The sequence below is a fragment of the Chelonoidis abingdonii genome, chromosome 26, assembly GCF_003597395.2.
Source record: "Chelonoidis abingdonii isolate Lonesome George chromosome 26, CheloAbing_2.0, whole genome shotgun sequence".
Lineage (NCBI taxonomy): Eukaryota > Metazoa > Chordata > Testudines > Testudinidae > Chelonoidis > Chelonoidis abingdonii.
The window spans coordinates 13,527,105-13,547,051 of NC_133794.1; the positions used below are offsets into that span (position 1 = coordinate 13,527,105).

General features: G+C 45.1%; 2 protein-coding genes across 2 annotated transcripts in view; both read left to right on the forward strand.

The window, feature by feature from the left end:
* Positions 1 to 19,947, forward strand: part of VDR (vitamin D receptor) — a 110,325-nt gene that overhangs the window by 51,156 nt on the left and 39,222 nt on the right. The window contains exon 4 of the mRNA XM_032786765.2: positions 16,981 to 17,111. Coding sequence (XP_032642656.1) covers positions 16,981 to 17,111 — 131 coding nt within the window. The remainder of the gene's footprint in view (positions 1 to 16,980; positions 17,112 to 19,947) is intronic.
* The window catches only part of PRR13 (proline rich 13), a 328,718-nt gene that overhangs the window by 49,713 nt on the left and 259,058 nt on the right, over positions 1 to 19,947 (forward strand). The gene's annotated exons all lie outside the window — the stretch shown is intronic.

A 19,947-nucleotide genomic window follows, 5' to 3' on the forward strand; every position in this document is an offset into this window, starting at 1 on the left:
GTGTGTTTTGAGAGTGAAACTAATTAGAACAGCTTCATTTGATAAGACTTGGACTGTTCGGAAGATTGAGCAGGAGGAACTCTGCTTTTTGCTCCTGTTAGAAATATCAGCATCTCTGCAAAATTGATATGTGCAGGTGACCAGATGTCGTTTTATAGGACAGTCTTGATTTGGTCTTTTTCTTATACAGGCTCTATGACCCCCATCCCAATTTTTCACATTTGCTGTCTAGTAGCCCTAGTCATGTACTTTGAGAGATGTGATGTGCACACTTATCTAAACATTTGTTGCTGATGCAGAGGTATTGCTACTGCATTGCTTGAAAGTCCGCTTGCTCGGTTGCGGTGCCATGCAGTAGGTGTTCTATTATAGTAATGCTACTAATAACATAAACGTCTTATTAATGTGAGGGGACCTTGTATTATATGAGCATAGGAGTTGTACGTGAGAACTGTAAGGGCAATACCGCTCACGCCCTACCAGACTTGGGGAACTTTTCTGCAACTGCTAACTACCAATAGCTGCGTTTTAAAAGAAACCAAACACACCAATGTATTGTTGCCTCTATCGGAGCTTGGAAATTCTCTCTATGGAAATCTTGTGCGTATGTTTGTCTACATTAGTGTCCCCACTTTTCATCTGGCAGGACCAGATGAAGAGCCACGGAGACGTAGCGAGCGAGCATCGCGAATGTGCCAAAAGCAGCGTCGTCAGAGGCATCTGCTGGCATTTGGCATCAATGCTCTGGATAATACTGTTCTCTGGCATTTCGGCGATGTCATCCACCGGCCAGTCGCGGGCGCACTTAGATGCTCTGGTGGGCGCGTGGCGCCCGCAGAACGCATTGGGGCTCTGGTCTAATATATACTTCCATGATATTGAATCGTATAACTTTTAAAACTTGCGCCAAGATTCTTTTGCCAGCTCTTGCGTGTCAAGGGCTTTACGAGGCATACTATATTTAGACGATTTTGAGGACTGCTTACATTGCAAAAATTGGTGTAAATGAAATCAGCCCACTAAGTTTCCCTTTGCATTGGTACATTTCCTTTCATCCTGTTGTCCTCTCTGTTATATTGGCTCCGCTCGCCACCTTGTCAGTGCAATTCTACTCTAGACAGAGCATACATATAATAGCCCTTCTGTAACGGGGAACACCGTTCGAAGTTTCCACAGGAGCAACACTCTCCTCCTTGGCATTTGCTTTAGGGTAGGATTTAAATGATGCATTAGCTTTTGACTGCCCTTTGGAGAGGCCAAATTTTTCTGGGGAGCTAGATGCAGCTTGAGTGACGTTGGAGGGTTCAGACGTATTAGGAATTTGTATCCCATTATCCCTCCCCAGCAATTTATCTGTATGAGCGTTGAATTGATCTACAATATTTAGGTGCAGCACCTAGAGCATTGGCTGGGATTTTCTGTTTAGTACACTCTTGTTGACTAAGGTGGTGTAATTACGTAGTAATAGCTCTATGTGAACTAATTAGCGGCAAATCTACTTAGCACTTAGCTGTAATTAGAGATGTGCAGGTGTGGTGGACGTTGAATTGCTGCTTGTGAATTAAAGTAAAACAAGGTGGGTGGTCAACTTCTAACTACATTTTGTGCTGAGGTTTTTAAAACCTTATGTCTGTTGCTTATAGGAGCAAGTGTACAGGAATTACTGGCTAATGTTTTGCATTAACAGCCTGGTGATAGTTTTCAGTTGGGTTATACTGCAGCTTGGCTAACTGAACATATCCTTCATTACTTAGCTAAATGGTAACTCTCTTTGAGGTGCACATGTTTTAGGTCATGCTTGATGATGCATACAGAGTTTTGTCATGGTCAGAGAAGGATAAATGCCCTTTCTTCTCTTGTTCTTATCCTGAGCGATTCTCTTTTTGTTTAGGGGTATGCACTTTGACCACTCTGATCTGTGCTGGCTACATACCTCTGGTATTTGGTTGCCTGTATTACCTTTTTGGTACTAGATTAAACTATTTTGTCAGGAGTGATTTTGTTGTTTTTGTTTTGTTGTACCGCTGATATTAAGCTGCCAACCCCTAGTGTGTCTCAGTTATACTGTATAGATATATGCTTGCAGATAGGCTATAAAACCTTTATTTTATATGTTTAATGCATCCGTCTAGGAGAATTATTTTAGCTTATTGTTTCTAACTAAGATGGCTACTTGCATTTCAGCGCTGCCTTCGCGCTTCGGGTGTGAAAACACCGCTGGCACTGCAAGATGCTCAGAGCTGTAAAGTTCAGTGTAATCGGGCGGCGGGCTGGGGCACGTCCAGTGTGCAGCTACACCATAGGATGTGTTCCAAGGCAGGCTGTAGAGCGCTCTCAGCCTGCGGCTGCTGGATTACATCCATTCAGCGCTGCCAGCGCGCTTTGAATTTTATGTGCCATCCTACTACAGTTTAAAGCAGACACAACTGTGCCTACACCTGCATGCTGTTTTTCTTAGCAGTCTCCATGTGACCTTATACGATACACTTGTGGTAGCTCATTAGGCTTGCTTTTTGATTGCTTCTCTTTTCCTTTTTAAAAGCTCCTTTTCTGAATAATGTTCCAGGTCGTTTTTTGTCCCTTGCCCTCTCTCTGGTCACCACGATGTTCTTGTCTTTGATCTGGTTTAAGAGTTTTGATTTCCACTCCAAGGTATTAATTTTTTTTAAATGTGTTTTGTATTCAAGTTTCCCAGGCATTCAGCAGTAAAGCGCTCACTATATAAACATTCCAAGGGTGCCAATCTCTGCTTCTTGCCCTTTATATCCTACCGACCACTTTCCTGTTTCATGTTGATGTTACCTCCAGTGCAACAATTTGCACATGCAGGCAAAACTAGCTCCTTAGTGATGTGTGTGTGTGTGTGTGTGTGTTGTTCCTCTGCATTTTAGACTGTTGATTTTCATTAAGTCCTGTCCTGAGGGTCTTACTATCACCGGATGGTTGTGGGTGCGAGGAAGTGTTATGGTGAAATTGGGTGGGGGTAAAAAACAAACTAGTCAAGACTCAGGGCGGAGCCGTCCATTGACTGCCTCCCCAGCCAACATGAGAGTTTGGTTCTGTTGGGTCCTGATGGCTCTTATGGAGAGAGCAGTCAAGGTGCTAAAAAGATGCAGCAGTGGCAGCGGGTCCACTGGTCTCTACTGTCTTAGCTACCTGCCAGCTGAGTCTCACTGGAGAGGAGTTGCAGGGTCACGCTACGATAAGGAGCAGGGATGTTGATGTAAAGTGTTGTACTGCGCCTTATGGAGCTGCATGAGTGACTTCCGCAGAAAACATGTGTGGAATTTCCAGTATGCATGGCCTTCTGGTCTTTTCTATTGTGAGGTTGAGAGACTTTTCGGCATGGGGTGATCCTTCATTTGGGGGGCAGTGGCAGTGCAGCCCTCGTGATGTCTTTTCTGCCTGTGGATAGCAATTTAGCAAGGGCTTGGAATTTTTCTGAAGTGTGGTGGGCTCTATTATCGCCTTTCTAGAAGCTCATTCCACAGCAGATCTCCTCCTCAGTTGTTTTGTCTTGCGCTTGTGCATGTCCTTCCGTGAGCGTTTTCAGGGGCTGGCCTTGAGTGATTGAGATTGACCTACTGACCAGTCCAGAAGTTAGTCTTAGCGAGGATGTTTTCTTTTTCGTAAAGCTGTTTTTTTCGTGAGGTTGAAATGCTGGGCTTGGTGGCATATTCTATCCTATTGTTTTTTTGGCAAACGTGATGGTGCATTTTGCAGTAGTTGTTGAAGTTAGATTGTTTGTAACCTGTTGAGTGCCTAAGTGGTCGTTTCTTAATATCCTGTGCGTCTTATTGAGTTGATGGGTTTACTACTATCCTATAGTCATGAGGGTTGATAAAGTTGTAGTACTTATAGCCTATACTTAGCTAACGGGCTAAATTAATTTTTGGCACAATTTGTGGTTCAAGATACCCACTGATGCGTTTATAGTGATCATTTGTTAGTAGTGAATTTTGGTTGCCTTTTTATCTTAGTTGTCTGCTTTCATATTTTCTTATACTGAATAATTGTCATTTCATCAACCAGTAATAAATCTCGAGTGGTTATGCTCTTGAAGTCGTGGAGATTACTGTTTCTTATGTGATTTGACTTCTACCAGTTATTCAAGTGGTGCAGGATCTTATTTATTATTTTTGTTTCACCAACAGGTGTTAAATTCTTTTGCCTATCACTTGGACCTGTGTGGATGAAAAAGGGTCTTAACCATCAGGAAAAGGCACCTATGCATCTTCATGTTGTGATCGTACAAGGCCTCAGTCGTTGTTGCATATTGGTCTGTGCTCCGCCGGTCGCCTGAGGGATGGAAAGGTCATTTGGCAGAGGGATCTGCGCTTGCGATTCCCGCCTAGTGTAGATGCTCGGGTGCCGGCTCGTGCTTGATGTGCTCTCTTCTGTGGTAGCCCGGCGGCAGTGAAGGTCTGAGCTTTCAGGGGCGCCCAAAATCTCTTCGCGGGGGGCGCTGGTTGTGCCTGCGAGGCACTTGCCGTATTTCGCCCCTTGTCCGCCCCCACGCGCAGCGCAGCCTGGTTTGTAGATTGTTCTAGCGTCGCCCCCAATCTTTTTCTTATCTGTAGCCTTTTCGCGTCTGTACTGCCTATTCTAGTTGGTTGGATCATCTATTCTTTAATCTACTGTTGCCTGTGACTATCCTTTCCCTCGTCTGTCCAGATGGTATGTTGTCCAATACTTTCGTGCACCTTCTTTTGATTCAATGTGCCTTATCTTGTAACTGGTTTCTTCCTTTCTTCTGCATCAGTCATGCTCTTCTGTGTTCTTCCTATAGTTCTTGTTCCGGATTTCCGCTTACTTAATGTTTTTGACCTTCGCTTTGCACATCTACCGCGTTTTGTGGTGATTGGACTTGCTCTATGGCACTCCTGCGTAGAGATAGTGGGAATAGCTACCCTTTTCAATTTAAATATTATAGTTAGTTCCCAGAAATATTCTAGACTTTTAAGTTTTTGCATTTCGTTGGAAGTGTTGGCTGCTGCGAGCATTTACTCTTGTGGGTCCTCTCACTTAATGCCCTCATGAAGTGTTCTATCTACTCGTCTAAAACTGTATCCGTTGTGTTTTCAAGGATTTTCTTGCCCCTGTGGTTGTGAGTTGTAATTTCTGTGTTTAGGCGAGGGTCTAATTGATTGATTTTATTGTTGCCAGGTTAGCGGTTCCAATTTGGTTAGAGGTGGCTTCGCCCCCTTGTGTGTGCGTTCTTTCTTTCGTCCGTGTTTGGCTTTAAGTGCTGTCATGTCGGTATTTGTAAGTGTCCTAGCCTCTCTGGGCCAGTTCCCGGCCTGCAAGGATGGGCTGCGTCTAGTCAGCTTTTACAGTGACTTATTGCTACGCATGTCGGGCTAGAACTCCTTGTTTTGATCATGTGTGTGTGGAATACTTGGACGTTTGTTGTGGGTGCGACTCTGGTCATGTCTATTCACGGTGTGCTGTTGTGTGTGTGTGTGTGTGTTTTGTGCACTTTATTAGTTGTGACTCTTTAAAGAGATGATGCATTTAAACGCAGAGTTTTATTTTGTGTGTGGAGTTATTGTGTTGTTTAGGGGTATCCTTACAGGCGCCGCGTGACTTGTGCCTTCTGCAGTCGACATGGCCAGAGAATTTCAGCTCCATCAATTGTGTGTTTGACGGCCACTGCATAATTGTTCTGTTATTGTTTTTTGGTGTTGAGTAGGATGTGATAGGCACACTGCGACTTGACTTTTTTTCTTTCTTGTCTCGTTCAATGTGTGTGTGTGAGCCGGTCTAATTTTCCTGCAGGATGCTTGGGTCTGGCTGTGGGTGTGTTGCATTGTGTGGTGATTGTCTCTGTTGCATTTATGCCATCCTGGGAACTGAAGTGTGTGTGTGGTTTTGAGATTATTCATTGAATTGGTACAACCAGGGTTGCAAGACTCGCTTTAACTGAGCTTTCGTGGTGCCACCTCAGGGCATGTGGGAGCTCTTCCTTGCATGTGTATTTGGTGGTTTGCTGGTTGGTGTGTGTTACAACTGCTTGTTCTATTATGGCTGTGTGGTCGCCTCTAGTGTTTACTGTCTTGTAGAATAGAACTTCCATGAGTGTGTGTGTTGTGTGTTTTCTTGCAGGGTGCTTTTCTTATGTCCGTTCTGGAACCAGTTTCCCACCTGGTTTGTTCTGGGGAGCTTTTGTTCGTTGGGATGGTTGGTCCCTTTTTTCCGTGTCCCTTATGGCTGTTTCCTTTTAGAAAAGTATATTTGCTAGGAATTGAAAAGAATACGTAGAGCTGGTTCCACGATTACACTGGGTTATGTGTGATTTGTTTTTGTAATATAATTAGCAATATTATTTATTTGAAATATTTTGGTGTTTCCATTTTAATATGTTGTTTTTATCACAATTACAGGTCTGCTCACTTTGTATTTTTTGTTACTATTTGCCTGTTAACAAGAGATTTTTTTCTTACCTTAATATTAGCTGTAGCTGGCATTCGTTATCCATGAAGTTGAACTTCAATGTTGATAAGATTATCCAAAAACTTGCATCAAAAATAGCCATGTATTTGGCCGACTGTACTTGTCAGTCCTCTTGCCATGTCACACGGTCGTTTGTCTTCGGATGATCTGCCAGTTCTTGTTTACATTCACTGAAGGTGGAGACGGACGTTCCTGGGCACTGTTTGAGCGACTCCGATTTTTATTGCTGATATGGGCTAATTCAATGTCCTCTGCTGTCAACCAGTGTTTCTAGAGGACTGCTTCAATGTGTTAAAGGTTTGCTTGTAATGATCCAGGCGAGGCGACTGTGTAGTATATTCATATTTAGTCAATGCCACCGCGGGTTGTTTTTTTTTATTTTGGTTTCAGTCTGTAGTTTTCCGAATTATGAGTGTTGTCTGTTAGATTCTGAAGGCATGCTCACACCTATCTCTCAATGTTGGCACAGTTCCGATTCTTAACCGTGGGTTCGAGTGCTGTCTATTTTTAGAATTCTCACTTGGTACCTTCTTTGCATTTTGTAGATCTGCGTGAGTGTTTGTAAATCAACCTTGAGATGCTATTTAACATGAAATTAGCACAGCGGTAAAAGCGCGGGAATCATTCTCTCAGGCGTTCGTACAACTTATTATGCATTTTTTTTAATGGCATTCGATGAGCTGTCCTCCGAATGTGATGAAGGATGAGGGGTATCGATGTTTCGCATATTGGCATATATACTTGCCACGTGCTAAAAATGCCTTGCGAACGCCTGTTTCCTTTTAGTTGAGGTTGTAAAATAGAGTGACGCAGTATCTCATGTATGTAAAATTGTTTTGTCTTCGATTGGAACGAGTAGGATTGTAGGCTCTGAAGTTTTATTTTGTTTTTGGGTGCATTGCACACAAAAAAAATCTACTTTGTAGTTCCACTTTCTGATTAGGATTGCACTATCCAGACTTGTTGAGTGATTAAAATGATTTAAAACTCTTTTACGTCAAATATTTGTAACCATAATATATCTGCACTTCCCTTTTTTCCTGTTTGTAATGGATCAATATGTTGAATGTAGAAAATCTGGAAATTATTTACGTTTCAATTGGTTTCTATTGTTTTTCTAACAGCTGTATTATGACTTAAAAAATTAATTGCAGTTAATTTTTGGAGTTATCACGGTTAACTGCCGATTAATCGACAGCTTAATAAGTATCAATTTTCCTACTGTTATACACAGACTGCTAAAGGCTGAGTAGGATCAGGCTCGTCTTCATACCCGGCGTATCGGGTGGTAGCAATGATTGTCAGGTATCGATATATGTCTATCTAGCACGAATAATATCATCCGCGACGTGCTTATATGATCCGGAACTCCCCAGCCCGAATGGGTTGCCGAGTCGTGGGAGTGTATTTGAGATCGTTTTCCCTTTGTGTGACAGCTCGTTACAAGGTGACGATTGGTGCAGTTAGCTGTGAGCTACCAGGCCTTTCATTTTCATGTTATTCTCTAGTCCGTGCCGATGTCAGTAATTTTCCTGTATGTTCTAAAGCTGCCTTTCCTCCTTCTAGAGTGTGACTTCCTTTTGGCGTGTGTAGGGGAGTTGAAGGTTTATTTGCAATACTGAAACACTAGATATTATAATTGCAGTTACACCTTTTTTGTTAAATTTGATCCCATGCCACAGGCTTTCTTGTGCTTTGGTATGGCAGGTTGCTATTGCGTGAGCTGAACTACCGTGGCTTTCGGTGGTGTTGGTTTAACTGTGAGATGGCTTGAAGTGTTTGTCAAACGTATGTTGATATTGCTACAGTTGTGTCATCTGAGGACACAAGCTGAACCTGATGGTTTAAAGAGGGGGTGAGCCATTTCTGCTGGGGTAGGGTTGACCAGATAGAAATGATGAAAAATGTGACAGGGCTGGGGGTAATAGCGCATATATAGGGTCAAAGGGGACTGTCCCTTTCAAATGGGGGGACATCTGGTCACCCTAGCCTGGGGTCCTTGACCTTTGAAATCTTTGGTTCGCGAGAGCCAGGATTTGGTGACCTTCACTGCACACCAGAAGTCTTCTGTCCTCCAAGCTTCCCTGAGTAACTGAAACTAGTGGCAGGGGTGTTTGTACACGGGTCTCCCTTTTGAGGCTGATTCTGTTTTATCCGGGTGTGCATGTATATAATGGGGGTGTGGGTATTCTAAACCATTCACTTGTTCTGGTTACTTTCAAATGTTGGGTATCCAAACTTGGGACACGTTGGGCCTAACTCTTTTTTAAGAGGGATTTCAATTACCCGTAGTTCCCATGGACATTCACCAGTGTTGTGGGTGTTTGGCTCTGAAAATCAGGCCCACTGCGGCTCAGACTGGGCACCCAAAAATGGAAAACAACCAGAACGAGTGAACTGACTTTGGAAATTTTAGGTCTAAATTTGGGAATTTTGTAGCACCTGGAAAATGTGGGGCTAGCTGGGATTATGGGTCATCATGGGTGATTTCAAAGTACAGAATTTTCGTTTAAAATTGCAGTTGTTCCTTTTGGAGCCCCATTCATTGTGCTAGGCACTTAGAGCAGTATAAATACCTAGCTAAGCAGCACAGAGCTGATGTCTACAGCTAACACGAGGAGTGGGAAACTTTTTACCATAGGCTGAGGACTGAAATGACTCACTGGCATTATGTGTAGATAGTCCCCAATTCCGGGGTTAGATCATGACTAACAAAGTACGCCAGTTGGCACACTGTGATTCTTTTGGTTATGACAAAGGTAACTTTCAGGAATTTAAGCATTTCACAGGTTTCACAAATGTGCTAGACGGGGGGCGGGGGTAGTTTTGTCATTAAAAGTCACTACTAATTAAGATTCAGAGAGAGGGAAACTGAAAGTTTGTTTGAAAGTCAGGGTTTTTTTTTTTTTCCTTTTAAGTAAAAGACTGTAAGCCACAGCAAAATATAAATAAATAGAATCTCTGAGAGGATGAATTCCTAATATCCCCTCTCAACACCTCCTTCCATAGTAGGCCATCTCTTGTGGGTAGAGGCCAATGGGTGTTCATTTTGTCCAATTAATTAAAAGTTTTTTGTTTCTAATTAACTATGCTGCCAGAAAGCTACTTGGCAGTGGGGAAAGTCTGAATCATGTTTTTTAACATCGCCTCTTCCTTTATGTTCTGCCTGGAAAACATTCCAGTACAAATATCCATAGAGCAATTGCCAACCAGAGTAACTTTAAGCATACACTATAAACTTCTTATTTGTATTATCATAGCACCTCAGAGCCTCAGCCATGGACCAGGATGCCATTGTGCTGTATGTTTGTCCAAACACTGAAGAAAAAGAGAATCAGCTTAATCTTCTAATCTCCTCATTTGGGAGACTTGTACTCAGGCAACTTTAATATTTACCCCTGAGGGAATTCTGCCCCCCCCAAAAAATTCTGCATATAATATTTTAAAATTCTGCAAATTTTGCGTGTTAATAAATGAAATGTGGAGGCTCTATCATGGCAGTGGGGAGCCAGGGCATTGGCTGCACAGAGGTGGGAGATCACCTGCAGTGCCCTCCCCCAACTCCTGAGACATAGGCTCAACAATCAGGCGGGACCAAACCAAGACACAGTGCAAGGGCTGTGCCTGCCCCAGAAAGGCCCCAGGGCCCTGCCCGTCTGCACCAGGTGTGGGCAGGCAACCTGGCTCAGCCTGGCAGATCCAAGCGTGGAGGGGCTTAGTGTGGGAGGATCCAGGTATGGGGTGAGAGAGTTCTGTGTGGGACAGTCTGGGTGCAGGTGGCTCAATGGAGTTTCTGGGTGTGTGTGTGTGTGTGTGGGGAGAATCTATATGCCCAGGGGCTCATTCGTGGGTGCTGGGGGAATGGGACTCTGCAAGGGGGTCTAGGTGATGGTGGTTGGGAGCTCAGAGGTGGGGTTCTGGGTGCAGGGGGCTTCAAATGCAGAAGATGAAGCTCAGCAGGGTTGGGGTTTGGGGTGGGAGAGCTCTGAATGGGGGAGGGGGCTGGATGCACTAGGGTTGGGTGGATGGGGGAACAACTCCTGTACAGTGACCTCTCCCCCCATGGCTGAGAGCAGTGGGGGCAGGAAGTGCAGGGGCGGGGTTGTGGAGCTTCCTGCAGCCAGAGGAGGTTTCTGGAGGTGGGTCTGATCTGCACTAGCTGTTTCTTGCAGGGGAAGAAGTCCTGTCCTCGCCCAGCCAGGACTAGCAGCTGAGCCTGGCACAGAGTAAGCACCACTGTCCAATGTCCCCAGACCTGCCCTGCAGTGATTTAACTCTCCCCCATTTGCACAAGGTACCTGAAACAACACACCTGCACTGCTGGGGAGAGGCACGTGACCTTTCTTGTGTCTTCCCTTTGTTTCCCCATCAGAAAGTCATTTTTCTGTAGGTAAGCAAAAAAAATCTGCAGGGGACATGAATTCTGTGCATGCGCAGTGGCACAGAGTTCCCCCAGGAATAAATATTACTTTCTTGTATTGTGGAAGCACCTTAGAAGAGCCCCAGTCATGGAACAGGACCCCATTGTTGTAGGCACTGTAAATGTACCCCAGAAAGATAGTTCCTGCCCTAAAGAGCTTATAGTCTGAGCACCCACCCACTTAAGTGTCAATTGAAGTATCCACTAGAATCAACCATCCTAGTGCAGCTTTGAAACAAAACAGCCTTTTCAAATTTGTCTTAAATTGTAGACCTAATTTTCAGGGTGTCAGGTACTTGCAGGTGGGTTTCCAATAGAGCATATTGAAAACTGCCGCAAAGATTCATTTTCATGTTTAGGTGCATGCAGACAATTTCTTCTTCTTGAAGCCACATGGATCAGTCTAGAACTTCTGCGCAGTGTGTGAGCTCTTAATTCAGGCATCCAGCAGGTAGTTGATTACAGAGAGCATGAAAAACAATATCTTCCATTTCTCACTGACAGTCAAAGCAGGTGAATTCTGGGCTTTGCTGAGACAATCTTTTGTATATTGGAAACATGCACCAGGGCTGCCTGTGGGGGACAGTTTGCCCAGGTCCCTAAACGGAGTGATATTTGCAACCTGGTGCACAGGATTGCAGCACCACTCAGATTTGGCCTGGTAGCTTCTTTGTCACGATGGAGGAACAGCTGGGCCAGACCCGAGTGATGCAGCAATCCCTGGTGTCAGGTTGTAACTCCCAGAGTGGGGAGCTGGCCCCAGCCTCATGGGACAGGAGCCACTGCTGCAGGGCAGTCTTACTCTCCAGCACTTCCCCAACTCCCCTGAGTGATTTTTTTTGGAAGGTCGAGGGCCCCAGTTTCAGATTTTGCCAAAGGCCCCAAAACCTCTGTGCAGCATGTACTGGCATGTACTTTTGCTTTTAGTTGAATACAGAGCCTGTTTATGCGTGCACACAGATAAGATTAGTGCAGGGAGAGATTTGGTTATTTTTAATTTTCAGCAGTATGCCTGGGATATAGTTTTAAGTGGGCCTTGAAATGGCTGGTTCTGTAAGCTCTATATATGTTGTGTTTCTGTGGGTAGGAGGTCTGCCCCTACTGCACTGACTCTGTAATTTAGTTTCTTTTGTAATAGAGATGCAAGACCCTGCTGTGCTGTGAGCAAGGCCTGGTGTACACTACGCGTTTAAATTGATTTAAAGAGCGTTAAATCGATTTAACGCTTTACCCGTCCACACTACAACGCCCTTTATATCGATATAAAGGGCTCTTTAAATCTATTTCTGTACTCCACCCCGACAAGAGGAGTAGCGCTAAATTCGATATTAACATATCGGATTACGGTTAGTGTGGACGGAAATCGACGTTATTGGCCTCCGGGCGGTATCCCACAGTGCACCACTGACCGCTCTGGACAGCAATCTGAACTCGGATGCAGCGGGCAGGTAAACAGGAAAACCTGCGAACTTTTAATAACATTTTCCTGTTTGCCCCCGCGTGGAGCTCTGATCAGCACGGGTGCGATGCAGTCTCAAATCAAAACGAGCTCCAGCATGGACCATACAGGAGATACTAGATCTGATCGCTGTATGGGGCGACAAATCTGTTGTATCAGCGTCTGCGTTACAGAACACGAAATGCCCAAAGCTATTTGAAAAAAAATCTCCAAGGATACACAGCGCTGCGTGACAAGCGTAAACGGGAAGCCAGAGACCAAATGGACGCTCATGGATGAGGGGGTATGAGGACTCAGCCTATCACCACAGGTCCACAGCAGTCCTCTGAAAGTATTGCATTCTTGGCTGCGCTCCCAATGTCTGTAGGTTCAAACACCGTGTCTGGCGTGGTTCAGGGAATAGCTTCCTCAGTGCCCCCCCTCCCCCACGTAAAGACAAGGGAAAAGTAAATCATTTCTTGACTTTCTTTCAAATGTCACCCTAATGGTGTACTGATGCTGCTGGTAGCCGCGATGCTGGCAGCAGTGAAAGCAGTATCCGCTTTTTCCCCACTCCCCGGTGCGTAAGTGGTACAATATGACTGATATCGCGTCGCCATCAGCCTGTGAGTGCTTCCTGCTGGCCTCAGTGAGGCTGGCCGGGGGCGCCTGGGTAAAAATGGTAATGACTTCTATTACTCCCAGTAGATGGAGAGAACGGCTGGTAACTGTCTCAGTCATAGCAAGCTGGGGCTGAGCTGCATCAGCCCCCTCACTACTTTCCTGTAAAAGAAAAAGACTTCACGGATAGCGGCGCGACTGTCCCTAGCCCACGGGCAAGGCCTGGCCTACCCCCTCATTTTAATCTCACTAACAAGTCCCTCTGTTTCTTATTCCTCCGCATTCCTTTATATACTTCAAGACATACAAATGGGGGGAAATGGCTATGCCACGGTAAGCCCAGGAAGGATTTTGTGGGAGGCGGGGAGAAAGCAACGGGCTGGAGTTGTTGCAGGGGCACCCGTGAATGACATGAACAACGAAGAGATCCAGCTGGCTGATAGCACACTGCTGGTCTCATAAACAATCATGCCCCTTACTTCTAGGAGGCCAGGACTGGACCGGTTAGAGTTTTTAGAAACCATCAAGGGCAGGATATTGGCCAATCGAGTCATCCAGGAGCCGCAATCTAATTTTGTAGTTTGGCGTTGCCGGCCTCCCGGCGATTTCGCACAGGGGCATCAATGAATAGCTCAGTGTGACGTACAGAGGGGAAGATTAACCGTCATCTCATTGCAGTTTTCTCTCGCGCAAGTAGACGGTAACAGAAGACTGGTAACCATTGCTCGCTCATATTGCATAAAGCATAGATGAATGCGCTGACCGCTGGATAGTAATCGCCATCTCTCTCCGCGGCATCCAGTGACAACTACTGGTTGATGACGCTGATGGGACGATACTCCTCGGGGGAGATTAAAACAAAAAAAGTAGTACACATGACGGACCTCCAGACGGAGGTGAATACCAGACCTCGGAACCCAGTAGTGGGCCACTGATACTGCATACGCGCAGGGCAATCCATGGAAAACGGTGGCGAAAGGATTGTAGCGAGTGTTTTCCTGGAGGAAGGAATGACTGATGACCATTTACCCAGAACCACACGACATCAATGATTCAACCCAGAACAAGGGGCGGGGGAGACGCGGGAACTAATGGGATATGGCTACGGAAAGAGCTACCCACAATGCAACGCTTCCAGAAATCGACGTTAGCCGGACCCAATGGCCCACAACGCCGAATTAACTGTAACCCTAGTGTGGCCGCAGATAATCGAATTTATAATATCAGTTTTATAAAACCGATTTTAGCTAATTCGATATTATCCCATAGTGTAGACGTGGCCCAAGAAGACTTGCTTTTAAAAAAGGCTCTTAAATCATGTCATTTTCCACAGCTGCTGTGCATGGAGGTATACAATGAATTGCAATAGTTTTTCACTCTAGCCAAAATCCAAGTACCATATACTATTGATTTGTATGTCAGTAGGGACTAGAGGCCCCAATCCAGATAAGTACCCCATTGTGCTGAGCTCTGTGCAGACAAAGTCCCTGCCCCCTAAAAAACTTAACAATAAATGAGACAAAGTGTGGGAGGGAAGACAGAGGCATGAGGGGAGAAGGAGCAGATTTGCCAACCTAACTCTTCAAAAACCATGAGTTGGGTCCATCAGAATAGCATTGGCTTAAAAACCATAAGATTTATTTACTTTTTTTAAATGTTGCGTCCTCTTTATTTGCCCTCTTTGTTTTGTTTGCTTTGGGGTTTTTTGAGCCTTTAGGGTGCACTTGGGTCACATTTTCAAAATTTCTTTCCATACACACAAGGGTTAGAAACTTTTTAATGAAAGCCAGAGGTTCTCACATCACTTGCCTCCTAGTGACGCGTCAGATATCACAAGACCTGTGATAACATCAAGAGAGTTTGCACTAAGGCAGTGATTTGTCCAAAGTCATGGAGCAGACCTGGGAATAGAACCCAGGTAGCCTGACTCCAGCTGTATTTAGGAAGTACAGCAATAGCAGCTCCAGAAGGGAGAGTTTAGTGGACATTTTGGCCCCTCTAATCTTATTCAGGCATCAAACGTTTGTTTATAGCATATCCGATAACATTGTTTTCCCTTTTTGGTTAAATGAACTGTAAATATGTTGAATGTAACGTCTTTATAATAAGCTTTTAGAGGATCCTGTCTTTCAGCCTTTCCTTTTCAGTAGCCTCATTGACACAAGTGGATAAGGGCTGCAATATCAAGCTGCAAACACAATTTAAAAAGCTTTGTGCCAAGAAAATATTTGCTTGGAGAAGTTCTCACCTTTAAAGCCTCTTATCTGCTTCTGTGTCCTGATGTATCCTGCTGAACCATTGCATGAATTCACACAGAGGAGTGGCAATGAGAAGTCAAGGGGGAAGGAGAGGTGATTCAACTTAAGAAGAAAGCAAAATTTGGGCTACTATGTATTTGTATTACTGTACTGCCTTGGGGCTCCAGCTAAGTCTGGGACCCCATTGTGCTAGGCGTTGTACATAAATACATTAAGAGGCCATCCTGGAGGGCTTACAATCTAAATAGACAGGACAAAGGGCGGGAAGGGAAACACTCAGAGCAGAAAAGTGAGATGATCAAGGTTCTCCACCAGGGTCAGTGGCGGAGCCAGGAATAGCATCCAGGCCTCCTGAATCCCAGTCCCCTAACCATCATGCATGCTGCCTCTCAGTACCTTTTAACTTGTAGGTCCAGTGGGTAAGCTGAGATCTTTCTCCAACTGGATGGGATTGGGTAGATATAAACCGTAATAAAACGCCTGTGACTGGTCAGTGTCAGCTGGCTCAGATTTGGCTGCAAGGCTGTAAAATTCCAGTGTGGACATCCAGGCCAGGGCTGCCATCCCTCCTGTTTAGCTCTCTGCTTGGAGATGTTCTTGCTCCAATCTCTGCTGCTCCACCACACTTCCCCTCCGTTCTAAAGGATGCATTTTTGTATTCGTGTCTATCTCAAACTATGTAACTTCCCCAGACAATTCAGTCTGTGCTCACAGAGGTACTGTAAATTACATGGCGTTCTGCATTCAAAACAAAGATGAGGGGTCTCTGTTTTATGTGCAATACAGAAACTAAGTTTAAAATAGAAGCACCACTCTGCTTTTACTAACTAGTCATTAAAGAACATATTATATACAATAGTATTTATTTATTTGTTTATGTATGTATTTATTTATTGTGCTAGCTAGGCATAGACTGGGGCCATACTGTGCTTGGTGCTGTACAAACACAGAACAGAAAGTTAGTCCCTGCCCCAAAGAAATCATATAATACTCACTGGTCAAGGAAGATAAGTTATACTTTTGATGGTACCTATAACTCTGAATGTCCTGATTTAAGAACATTAAAAAACTTAATGAGACACAAACACACACATGCAATAGTGCATGCACGTGTGCAGAAGAGAGTGAAATATTTCTCCCATATCCTACAATGAGATTTCTCTCTCACACTCCAACCAGTCAACGAAGCCTCCAACCAGGAGGCTTTAAAGTCTGGTAAATATTTAATAACACACACTGCTTCTGAAAGGCCCTTGCTGGGTAGAAGCTGACCTATACTGTAATTTGGTTTAGATTCCTTTGCTTCTGCTGCTTGTGGTTCAATTCTGTATTTCTCTGTAAATCCTCCCACACTCTTCTTTCCAATTTCACAATATCCCAAACTGGGAAATTTAAACTGTGGCTAATATTTTCCTGTTTATAGTACACGTTGTATTTGTTGACAGAAAACCCTATGGGTTTGCGGGGGGGGGGGTGCAGCTTAGAAACTTTTAAACCTTTTAAAAACCATAGAGACATGCAAGTTGTGACTGTCTTTCAAACTTTTTTTTGGGGGGGGGAGGGGAAGTATTTTAAAATGCACAGCTGGCAGAAACTGAACGGTGGCTATTTAGAGGACTTTTCTGGCACACGCTTACAATCCTCACCCCTCAGCCCGATCAATGGAGAGCTGGGTTTGAGTGCACATGTCCCACACGATGTTTTGAAACAGTCTCCACGCACAGCTTCAGTGTTTCCTTAGCAGTAAACAAGTCCAGGCATCATAATATTTATTTGTGTTTTATTTTCAGGAGGAGCATGAAAAGAAAAGCAATGTTCACGTGTCCATTCAACAGTGACTGCAAAATCACCAAAGATAACCGGCGGCATTGCCAAGCCTGCCGGCTGAAGCGTTGTGTGGACATAGGCATGATGAAAGAATGTGAGTAAACAAGTGCACAGTGATTGTGTGCTTAATGTACTTTAATTTTGCAGTAGTGTAAGGCTGGGATTTGAGGTACTTAAGTCCGATGACCAGTTCCCATTGACTTGAATCTCAGATCACTTTGAAAATTGTAGCCTAAAATGTTTGAGCTAAACCTTCAGAAGTGACTAGCAATTCTCTGGGTGCTTTTGGTTTTTGGGTCACTCAATTGGAGTCACCTTTAAAAGGGGCCTTGTTTTGAGAAAGTCCTGAGCTCCTGTCAGGAATCAGGGTTTGCAGCAGAGCCAGTCTTTGGGCAACCTAACAAGCACAGGGCCTGTAATAGGTTGCCTGATTGGCTATACCACCTGGTTGACTGGAAGAGTCTTAAGCCCGGCAGCAGTTCAACAGCTGCTCAAACCATTCGCCTGTGGCTGAGAGTTCCTGGGCCGCCTTGTTCCCATTCTTGCTCCTACATTGCTCCCAGCCTTCCTCACTCCAGGTAACCGAATCCTGACCCATAGCTCAGTTCCTGGCTTCTGACTCCTGTTCTGACCCTTGGCTCTGATTTCTAACTACCAACTCCTGCTCCAGCCACTGGGCATGAACACCCCCTGACAGCTCCTGCCCTCTGAAACTTCGGGTCCCTTTAAGATATATCTCCATATGAGCACCCAAAAATGGAGGTGCCCAGAATCACTAGTCTCTGCCATGGAATAGACAAATAAGTCAGAAGTCTGTAGTAATACATGGATGGTTTCATGCATCACTTGCCCGTCTTAATTTTTAATTTGGGGTATAACTAGACTGCAGTAATTTATGGGTGAGAAGGTCCACAGTCCTGAATTGAGTTTTTCAGCATTCACAATGATTTAAAGGAGAATTTTTACAGTAGGCCAAATTTTGAGACAAAGCACATGGCTCCTAAATAAAAGCCAAAGTAGGGAATCCTACACCTTGCACGGATGGAAACCCTTAATGCAGAGACACTGCACTGGGTCAACTTTACTCCAGTACTCACGTCACTGAAATACGCGAGGTGCAATTTCCCTGATCTAGCTGAGCTCCAAAGTGTCTTGCAGTCCTCTAACGTCTGTAGATATTTGCTTTCTAAATCCGCACTTTTAGCTTCCCAGCCAAGCGCAACTCTTGCCTGGCTTTTCTTTGGAACCTTGTTTGTGTTGTCTCCCAACAGCAGGAACAGGTGGACTGCTCTGTTTGAACATTAAATTCCCATAGAAATTAGAGATGGCAAGAAGCAATTTGGGTCATCTACTTCATCTCCCTCTTGTCCTCACAGAGTTCTTCATTCTCTTTTAGAAGTAGCTGCTCTGTTAGTTTTGTTTACAAAGCAGTTTGCTCACTGTTAAATGCCAGGTAAATAAAGCACATGCCTTAAACATATTCCTTGCTAGAGCATTGTGATGTGAGAGAGATGTCCACCCACTAGAGATTGTGATCTGTTCCTGAATGTTCCTGGCTGTTTCCTGAGTTGAAAAGGGGGAAAGATTTCGTAGCACTCTAGTTTTCCCAGTGCATCTCAGCATTTTACAAGGACTTGGTTTGGTTAAAACAGGATGCTATGGGTATGTACAGTTTCTAGGTGGAGTTGATTAATGATTGAGGGCTTGGCTACACTTGCAAGTTAGAGTGCATTAAGTCAGCCCTAGGCGCCCAAACTTCTGAGGTGTCCACACTGGCAAGGCACGTAGAGCGCCCAGACTCCGTGGCTGGAGCGCCACAGTAATCCACCTCCACGAGAAGCATAACGCTTGCTGCGCCCTGACTGGAGTGCCGTGGCACCAGTGTAGACACCCTGGTCTATGAATGCGCTCTGATCGGCCTGTTCTAGCCACTCTGATCATCACTTTGAACTTTACTGCCCTGCCCTCAGGTGACCAACCATCAGACTCACCCTTTAAATTCTCTGGCAATTTTGAAATTCCCCTTCCTGTTTGCTCAGCAAGGCGTGGGGTGCTCTCAGCACATCTTTCCAGGTGACCATGCCTCTACAGGCCAGGTGATCCCCAATATGGAGAAATGGCAAGGTGCTGGACCTCATCAGTGTTTGGGGTGATGAAGCTATCCAGTCCCAGCTGTGCTCCAGCCATTGAAATTACGATACCTATGGGCAGATATCAAGGGACATGATGGAAAGGGGCTGTGACCGGGATGCACAGCAGTGCAGGGTTAAGGTGAAGGAGCTGCGGAATGCCTACCACAAAGCGCAAGAGGCAAACTGCCGCTCCGATGCTGCCCCCATGAACTGCCATTTCTACAAAGAGCTGGACGTGACACTTGGGGGTGACCCCACCTCCACTCTGTTTCTACGGCCTCTGAAATGTCCATAGTGGTCTTCAGAGTTCAACAAGGCAGGAGGAGGAAAGCAGAAGTAAAGGTGCTGAGGAGGAGGGGGACAGCCCAGCATCCCTAGATGCATGCAGCCAGGAGCTGTTTTCAATCCAGGAGGAAGGTAGCCAGTCATAGCGGACAATGCTTGGGGAAGAACAAACAGCAGAGGAGGTGCCTGGTAAGTGGCTTTTATTTTGGGAAGGTAGTTGTTCGGTGCGGGCTCTTGGGGCGAAGAGGGTTGCAGGGTTAGGGCTGCGTGCATGCCTAGATGTGTTGATGTGTTCTCTCCCATTGTGGTAATCGGCCTCAGTGTTCTTTTCAAAGATCTCATGCAGAAGCTGGGCAATCCGCTTGCACAGGTTTCTTGGCAGAGCTACTGTGCTCCTTGTCCCAGTAAAGCTAACCTGTCTGCGCCACTGTGCCGTAACGAGCAGGGGGACCATTGCTGCACACAGGCAAGCTGCATAAGGGCCAAGGTGGAAGCTGCATTGTAGTAGAAGAC